Raw genomic sequence first — 9,642 nt, 5'->3', positions numbered from 1 at the left:
GGGAGATTGTCCTGTGCATTGTAAGATGTTTACATAGCAGCATTCCTGGCCTCTACCCGGTAGATGCCAGTAGCATATCCTACCCCACCCCACCCCACTGAGTTGTGACAATCAAAAATGTTTTCAGATAATAAGAGGCACCTGGGTGGCTCAGTTGGTTAAGTGTCCCACTCATGACTTTGGCTTAGGCTCTGCGCTCAGCAGGGAGTCGGCTTGGGATTCTCTCTCTCTCCCTCTCCCCCTCCCCCCACTCACGATTTCTCTATCACGCTCTCTCTCTCTCTCAAATAAAATAAATAAATCTTTAGGGGAGCCTGGGTGGTTTGGTCGGTTAAGCATCTGACTCTTGATTTCAGCTCAGGTCAAGATCTCAGAGTCGTGAGACTGAGCCCTGAGTGGGGGCCCAGCGTGGAGCCTGCTCAAGATTCTCTCTCTCCCTCTGGCCCTCCCCTGCTCTGTCTCTCTCTTTAAAAAAGTTTCAGATATTGCCAAATGTCCCCTGGGGACAAAATCTCCTCCAGTTGAAACCACTGAATGAGACAAAATGGTCAAATAAACAGAAAGTGTCATATCCATTAACCAGTGGTCACATAACAAAAGATTCTTCTCAAGGGAGAAATTCTCAGCTTGCCCTGGGCCCCCTTAAGCCCATAATAAGGATGAGAGGCCTAGTCATTTCAGCTAGGACAATCAAAAACCCTTCATCTGCCACAAGTGCTGGAGAAGACTCTTCGGTGAGCCAAGCCAACGAAGCTCGGCATGGCTATGCACACATCATAGCAAGCAGGGCATCCTACCCAGCCTTTGAAGACGTTCCTTTTAAGTTAACCTCCCTCCCAACTAAACTTTTTCCAAATCTCTTCCTGCCATTTGGAAGTTGAGTGATTCTCAGCTGAAAAGGCCTGTATATACGAGGTGCAGATGGCGGCAGTTACGGCCCTCACCAGATGCTGCAGTCTCTAATTTGATTGAAAGGATATAATTAGACAACAGAAACACTTTAATGAAAGAGCAAAACATGGAGGGAGGGAAGGATTGAAGGCCCTTAACTGATGCCAAAACACCCACCAGTAATAGAGGCTTTGAGTCTGGGGCAAGGGAAGGGGAAAGCCCCTTAAAAGGACAGTCCCCATCCTGTTTATTTCCCCATAGACATAGGAATAGGGATTTTATTATTGTAGATTTCCACTGTATTTTATGTGGGAACAATCTGATTAAAACCAGAAGAGTCTTCGGAAGAACATCAAAGAAAAACAAATATGGCTTCTGTGGTCATTATTAAAAATATTTTTACCAGCCCAATAATCTTCTTTGAAGATGAATTTTTATAGATTGAACAGCAGCAAGTAATTTACATACTGTGATGGCATTGGTTAATGATCGCTACCATTGTAGAAGAGGACCACTTGGTCGCCATGTTTTCATGCAACTTTAGGCCACCAAGGAACGTGGACAGCCATTTAACGTATCTGCTTGGAAGGCATAAAGAAACCATGTAGAATCAGTCCTACATGCTGATGCTGCAACCATTTTGAATCATCTTTAAAAGCTGCGTATGCTGTTTTCACTATTTCCTAGCTTTCAAACGTTGAGTGTGAGTATACTGTTCTGGTTCTAACCAAGAAATCTAACCAAACTGAAAGAAATCCAGCCCTCAAAGTCTAAAGTTGCTAATGTGGTGTGACACTCGGGTTTGGAAGCTGCTGCGGCCTCCTCAGCCCACCAGAAGCAGGGCCCGCCCTTGTGGTAAATTGAACAATAAAAGTTTAATGCTTTGGCGACTTGCCAAGGATTAAATCAGTGGCAAGAGAAACTAGAAGCTGGGCCTAGCAGAGGGGCAGCCCCTAGAGGGTCCTGTTATAATTGGGAGGAATAAAGGCAACCTTGCATGTTAGGTGACCTAAAATCTTTTGTCTGCCAGGTGTCTGGTAGCACCTAACTTCATTTCTCTTCAAACTGTTGCAAGTCTGGGGGTGCCTGGCTGGCTCAGTAGGTGAAGCATGCGACTCTTGATCTTGGGGTTGTAAGTTCAAGCCCCACGCCGGCTGGAGAGATTACTTAAAAATAAAATCATAAAAAATAAAATTAAAAAAAACCATAAACCATTGCAAGTCCAGGCTAGGGAGGTGTTTCCCTAGAAAGAAGACTAAAAGGGGGTGGGGTGGGGGGGGCCAGGGAGCAGGGAATTTCCTTAGAGGAGAAGGCAAATTTCTGTATAGTGGTTATTTTTGAGAAGTATGGACACCCTTCTGACATTTCCACAATGGCCTCTTTCCTTTCTCCGTTCAGTCTGAATCCAGGATAATGTCTCAGAGGTGAGGTCTGGGGAAGAAGCCACTGCCATCTTGAGAAGAAGACACTGAAGACAACGGCGGGGGTGGGGGGGGGAATGGAATGAACTAGGGCTGTTCCTCCTGGTCTAATACTCCTGGGTTCCAGCCGGACTCTCCAGGTCAAACTGAAAATGGAAGGAATGTCAGTCATTGTTCTGCCCCATTCAGGGGCTGCACAGTGAGCCCACCAGAAGCTAACCTGCCAAATGGCATCAGGGGGCTTGAGATGTCATCTTAAAAACTCCACAGGTAGTTTTCGAAGGGACACATTCATATCTTCCTCTGTTGTCCTTCTTCAGGAGGCAAAAACTCAGGCAAAGGCTACAGATCCAAACTTCCGGCCTCTCTCAAGTGTTTTGCATTAACTGTTCCACAGTACAAACACAATCAACTTGGTATGTTTGAATGCTTCATTTTGTTTTTTCAGAAATGTTTTAATTAAAACAAAATAAGCAGCCATGCTAAGCACATTGTTGTTTTTTTAAAAGGCCACGTTAAAAATGACGAGAGACCCATGGAAATAAAATTCAACTGTTTAGGAAAGTGATAGAAGTTTGTTTTCTTCTTTTTTTTTTTTCCTGGCTGTTTTTCTGTGTCTCAGGCTGGTGCCACCTGCTGCCTGGGCTTTCCTCTGAGAAACAGATCTCTCAACCGTTTGCTCCAAGCAACATCTGCATAGTTGAACAAACCATGGGCCAGTTCCAAGGCAGACACTATTTTCTGTATGTAGTACACACCGAACCATACTGAAATTCTTTTTAAGGCATTTTTTAAAGTATTATTAAAGATCTAAATGTATGTGAACTTCCCCTCATGTATCTTTTAAAAAAAAAATGTGATAAAATATACATACAATTTACCACTTTAACCATTTTTTCTATATGTCTCTTAAAAATAGTTAATAGTAAAATGTAAAGGGTTCATTTATTCACCAAAACCAAGTCTCCTTTTCACCTTTCCAGACCAGTGAACACTGGGGAAAAAATCAGTACATATGGACCTAAAGCATGCCTTGGCAAAGTATACCTCAGGCCTAATCTGGCCCACTCCCCGGTTTTGTATAGCCTTTGAGCTAAGAATGTTTTTTTAGGGGCGCCTGGGTGGCACAGCGGTTAAGCGTCTGCCTTCGGCTCAGGGCGTGATCCCGGCGTTCTGGGATCGAGCCCCATATCAGGCTCCTCCGCTATGAGCCTGCTTCTTCCTCTCCCACTTCCCCCGCTTGTGTTCCCTCTCTCGCTGGCTGTCTATCTCTGTCGAATAAATAAATAAAATCTTTTTTAAAAAAAGTTTTTTTAAAATTTTAAATGATCGAAAACAATCAAAAGAATAATATTTTGTGACATATGAATATATATGAAATTTTCAAATTTCAGTGTCCATAAAGTTTTATAGAACATAGCCACGCCCATTCATTTATATTTGTCTCTGGCTGCTTTTGCCCTAGAAAGTCAGAGTGGAATAACTGCAACAGAGATAGTACAGAGCTTACAAAGCCCAAATTATCTACTGTCTGGCCCTTTACAAAAAATGTCTGCCAACACCTGACCTAGAGCCTCATTACAGGACCCCAAATTCTAAACTAAAGATGTTATATTGCCCATCACTAAAAATCCCTAATCTGTATATTGTGAAGCTATTTAAAGCAATACATTTTATCTTCATCATTTATTGCTGTTGCTTCAACTATGCCAAATAGTGATATTATCAATAATATCTATATTAAGTACACCCACTTGCTGTTTATTAGTAGTGAGCCTAAATGGAACTTCTTTCTTGCTTTCAGATTTATAAAAGGTCTCATTGCATATCTCAAACATTTAAACAGATTTGTCTAGAGGCCAAAACAAATTTTCATAAAAACACCAGAGTTCTTTGATATCAGGTCATTTTTGACAGTTTTGTGTTTCTTAAAATACTCAAAGCATAAAAAGAATGCGTTGACATAGAGTATGAAAGCATGTCAGTCCACTTTACTCCTATCAGCCCCTGTGCTGCATTCAGGTGAACTAACACTAATGATGTCTCTAAGAGGGTCAGGGCTCTATACAGTATGAAGTTCCCACTGTTCACTGAACTCATAGGTTTATGGCAAGACATACTACTGGCTAACAGGATGAATGCTAGATGAGGCTTTAGAGGAGAATGAGTATCACTGAAGGTGTTCACAGCAAATGTAACCTCAACCTCAACCAGAGTTGAGAAGCTCTGTTGATGCACACCTGACAGCCCCCAAATCTGGTAAAACACCCAAGCAGGTAGCTTGCCTTAGGTGGAAAACTCAAATAGCACAATTCTACCCAGGCTTCTCTGCTCTTCCTACCTCTAGGCTCTCCCCTACAGGTCAGTAAATTCCAGATGGGAACCCACTTCAGAGAGCCCATCAGCCCTATGGCACTGGCTACATTCCTCCTTAAAAAGGGAGTCGAGATTCCACCACTAACCTCTGTCTTCATCCTTATCAGTTGTGACGGAAGGGAGAGAATCTCAAAGAAAGAATGGAGAGGAGAAGGGAGATCATTTGGGGTTGGTTATACACTGTAATTAGAACTAGCTAGCATTGATGGGGAATGAGCTAACTGTTTTTATAAAGTCAGCATTCAAAAATGCAAACCACCAGTAATTTAAATATTACAAAATTGTGCAGAATATAAGTATTGAAATAATTTTTTCCATCCACAAATTTTAGAGAAAATTACAGTATCAAAAAATATAAAATGGCGAGTCTGGCATATCCTCAAGGATGTAAAAAACTAGTAGGCAGCCTTGGGACAGGATGTGATGCTTTAGACCATGTGGTATCTCCCTAAAACTGCTTTTGGAACTAAAAAGGAAAAGTCACTAAAGCCCTGGTGTACCTGGATGACAGGAAAAATTGCTGGGGAGGCTAACTGGAGGCAGGAACTTGGGTCACTTATCATAAATCATCTCACAATGGTTATTTATTTGTCCCTAACTCAGACTCCTAAATAAAAGTGCACCAAGGTTTGAAGTTCACACTGCCTAAGAGCTGCTGCATTTGACCCCTCCCAGGAAAGCAAAGGTGCCTGAGGAGAGGATGCCACCTTCTAACAAACATAAGCAGAACTGGCTCACTTAACACTTTTTAACAAACATAAGCAGAGCTGGTTCACTTAACTACTATTCTGCCCTTTCCAGAAGAGGAACCAGTTTATTTTCACCCATACCTCTCTCTCCGTAGAGGACATTAAATCCTGACCACACAGATGGCAAAGTAGAGCTAAGGGGTTACTAGGTTACAGTTATGTTGACATATCCTGGCTCTCAGAAAGTTCCTCCTTCATTCCTCACATACAGCAAATAGCAGAAATGATCAAACTTCTGTAGCAGTTTTTGTAGACGTCTCCTTGAAAGCTGCCGATCACTCTGAAACCAATTCCTGAGCCTAAGGTTTACAGCGCTTGGAGACCCCCTTCTACTGATCTAAAGCCAAGGTTTCCCTTATTTACAGGGCTTAATCAGCCTGGAAGCTCATAGCATTCTCAGGGCAAATGAGGTGTCTAGCACTTGGTGACCTGTGAAACACTATAAAAAGTATTATTAAAATATGTTTATTGACTGTCTTCTATATGTGGGTGTTACCTGCAGTATACCATTTTATCTTCACAACACCAGGCCAAGGGAATTCTCATTATTCCTCCATTACAGATGAGGAAACTGAGGCTTAGAGACAGCTGAGTCATGGCTCAAAATCACATCGTTAAGTCACAACACCCAGTCCTATCTTTTTCACTCATCCAAGCTGGTAAGTAAACAAAGCTACTTTTGAGTTTTCTTTCGGCAACAAAATCCTGTCTTTCCAACATTGCACAGTCTGCGACTTTGGGTGGAGAACCCTCAGCCGGTTTTCCTACTCCAGCAAACCGGTAATGAACCCTTCCCGGCCCTTTCGCGAATGCCCAATTCTCAACACCCAAACAACCTGCAGAGAAATGTAACTGGGCCAGACAACGCCCTCGTGCCTGCTCTTCAACTTGGAAAAAGTTCTGCTTTAAAAAAGGGTGTGTATGGAAGCTAAGCAAAGTCCCAGCTTCCATCCTAGTCCAGGGCCCCACCTCGGGAAGACCTGGCCTTGGCCTTGGCCTGGGGAGTGGGTGACCCTGTTGAAAGTGTGGGATTACCTTGGAAATGGGGCTCTGCATTGCACCTTCGGGATAAGCACCCTGAGATCTGTAGGGGAGGTTTCCCATCACCCCTTCCTCTCTCCAAGCTAGGCCCGCACCTGAGTCTGGGGAGGCTCAAAGCGGCCGGGAGGTAAAGAGGGGAAGTCCCGGCTGGGTACAGCGGGACGTCCCGCGACCCGGACCTGCCTCTTGCAAAGCGGGCAAGTCAACTCAACTCCTCCGGAGGCAGAAATTAAAGTGTCGGGCAAGCGGGCGCAGCCGGGAACGGGGCAGAGAGGCTGGGCGCCCGCTGCGCTCGCCTCCGCACCCGCTCCTGAGCCGGGAGGCGCGGGGGCGTCGTCGTGGGGTTTGCGGAGGGGATCCCGGCCCGGGGGAGTAGCTGAGGGGCTTAGGGAGAGGGTGCAGCGTCTCGAGGCGAGGTGCGTCGCTGAGAGACAGGACAGGATCCCGGGACGTGCTGGGGCAGAGGGGGCATCCCGACCCGGGGGGAGTCGCTGAGGAACTTGAGCAGGGGGGTCCCGGGTCCTCTGGCTGAGGAGACGTCCCAGCCCACGAGGCGTCGCTTCGGAGCTTGGCTAAGGGATCCCGGGAGTAGGTCCTGAGGCAGAGAGGGCGCCCGGGCCCGGGGGGCGTCACTGAGGGGCTGGGGGTGGGGTGGGGTGGGGGGAAGCCCTGGGTTTTGAGGCGGGGGACCGCCCCGGACTGGGGGCGTCGCTGAGGGGCTGGGAGAAGGAGTCCCGGGAAGTAGGAGCTAGGGGGTTGGGCCCCCCCAGGCGGGCCGGCCCGCGTCGCCCCTCGGGCGAGCTCGGCGCGGGGCGGACGCCGGGGATCGCTCACTCACCGGGTCCGGGGCCGAGGCCGGGGCTGGGCGCGGGCCGGGCCGCCAGCGTGAGCGCGGCGGCGGAGAGCAGGGCGAGGCGGGCGGCGGGCGGCGCCATGGGCCGTCAGTGCGGGGCCCCGGGGCGCGGCCCGGGGGAGAGGGGGCAGCGCGGGGAGCCGGGGGCGGCCATGGGAGCGGGACGCGGGGCTCGGGCGTGGCCCCGCCCCGGCCCGCCCTCCCCAGTGCCGCCACCGCCCCGGCCGTGCGGGGCCCGCCCGGCTCCGCGGCGACACCCGAGGGGCGGAGCCGATTGTGCACGCCCTCCCCTCCCGGTGCGCGCGCCGCGCCTGCCACTCACGCTCCAGGCCCCGCCCACACCCCCTTCCTTACCTGGACCCTCCCCCAGGGGGCACGTTATTGGTCCGACCGAGGGGCGGGGTCAGCAGGTGAGGGGCGGGATCCGGGGCTCCGCCTCCGAGTCCCCATGCGGAGCTTTGGCTAGGTTGGGGAAGGCCGGGCGCCCAATGACCCTTGCTCCACCCTCCCTCAGGTCGTGACCCACAACGCGGGCTCAACCGCAGCGGTAATAATCAGAACAGCAGTTTGCAAACCGCTTTTCCCTGCTTGGCTCAACGTAGTAGTTTAAAAAAAGGGCGCTCTGGAATCAGCCTGTCCGGGTTCACATTCCACGCGGTCACCTGTAAGACCTTGATCAGGTTTAAGAAAAACAGCTCTCTTACCTCAATTTCTTCATCTGTTAAATGGAGGCGTTGATAGCACACTCCCAAAGCGGTTGTACTAAATGAGGCAACGCATGGAAACTTTTACACGCGCACAGTAGGAGCTTAGTAAATGTTGAGTTCCTTCCACCATCCCAGTTCTTGAAGCCACAAAGGAGGCAGCGTAGTGAACCCTGGTTCCGAATCCTATCGCACATCCTTTGTCAACTGGGGCAAGTTTCCTGCTCCGTCTGAGCCTCAGGCATCTGCAAAATGGGAATAATACAAGGCCTTCACAAGATTAGATGAGATAGAAGAAAGTCAAGCGCCCAACACAGAGTCGAAGTGGACGGGGCAATGATGCTTTCTTACAGACCGGGGTACTGAGGTTCAGAGAGCGCGTGACTGAAACTCTCGAGCCCCCGCATGGCAGGCCCTTTGCGCTTGCCCCCAGGGTCTCCTCCTGCACTCCGGTCAGTCCCCGGCCTCCCTCCTCCCCCGCACTCCCCCAGGCGGAGGAGATTTTCCTTCTGCTCCCTCCTAAAGCTCCTCGGTGACGCCCCTCCGGGCAGGTCTGGGCGGCGCGCCGGCCGCTTTCAAGTCCCTGGTCCCGGGCTTGCAAGTGCGGGCCTGTGCCCTGCGCGGCGGCGGGAGCTTCTGCCCTCGTGTGCAGACTCGCCGGCCCAGAGCCGGGCTGGGGCGGTCCCCGCCCTGCGGGCTCCCGGGCCCACCTTAGGCACGCGGGCCCTTGCGCCCCCTCGCCCGCTCCCAGGGTCTGCCTCCCCCCAACCTGCTCCCCAGCTGTTTCCAGGGCAGGGCCCCAAAGGTGCAGATACCTCCCACGAGGCCTCTCAATCTTGGTCCTTCTCCACCCACACGACCCAGAGCCACGGCAAGAAGAATCTTGTTCTCTCATTGTTTTCACTGTCTCTTTCCTGAGTTCAGGGATCCTCTGGGCTCCTAATAGGTTCAAGCGGACACCCCTCACCCAGTGCCCAGCTTCCCCCATCCTCCGCATCTCACCCCGCCTCTCCAACTCACCCTCTCCTCTCCACCATCTTGGACCCTTTCCACCTCCCAAACCTCCTTCCTCCCGCAGGACCCAAGAGCTCTCCACCTGTAACATGCGTCCTGGAAGGTGCAGGCAGGAGGAGGACCTTGAAGGAGAATGAAATGAGAACAGCAGGTGAAACCATCAGTCCAAAGCAGACACTCAATAAAGGCGAACCTTCCTCCACTCAACAAATATTCAGTGAGGAACGTGACCAGAGCACCCACCAGACACGCTGGTCCCTTCCTCCTAGAAGTAATGTGAATTTCAGAGAGCAAAAAGTTCTACAGAGACAAGAAAATGATGTTGACAGAGAATGGTCAGTGAACTGTTTTAAGTAGAGTGCAGGGAAACATTTTAGCAAAGCAGGACACAGCTCTCTACAGTTTACAAGGTTCTTTGACATCCTGGAGGAAATAGGAAGGCGCAGACAAGAGGTTCAATATAGGGTTTATGTGGCCAAGTCTGGGGATTTATGCCTCATGATAGTAGCTTCAGCCTGTCCTGCCCCGCTTCAGGAAAACCGTCCTACTGAGGGGGTAGCGGCCCCTCCCTTCAGCTGGTTCTCTTGGCCTTG

At 49.7% G+C, this 9,642-nt stretch overlaps 1 protein-coding gene across 3 annotated transcripts in view; it reads right to left on the bottom strand.

Moving 5' to 3' along the window:
* KREMEN1 (kringle containing transmembrane protein 1) overlaps nt 1-7,413 on the bottom strand; it is a 62,511-nt gene extending 55,098 nt beyond the window's left edge. For all 3 annotated transcript variants that reach the window (XM_040619682.1, XM_040619683.1, XM_040619684.1), the window contains exon 1: nt 7,317-7,413. In XM_040619682.1, the coding sequence (XP_040475616.1) occupies nt 7,317-7,413 (97 nt within the window). The remainder of the gene's footprint in view (nt 1-7,316) is intronic.
* Nucleotides 7,414-9,642: the final 2,229 nt, after the last annotated feature.

Source organism: Ursus maritimus, unplaced genomic scaffold (assembly GCF_017311325.1).
Source record: "Ursus maritimus isolate PB19 unplaced genomic scaffold, ASM1731132v1 scaffold_33, whole genome shotgun sequence".
NCBI classification, from domain to species: domain Eukaryota; kingdom Metazoa; phylum Chordata; class Mammalia; order Carnivora; family Ursidae; genus Ursus; species Ursus maritimus.
Note: the sequence above shows the minus strand (reverse complement) of the source record. Positions and strands in the feature narration are given on the sequence as shown.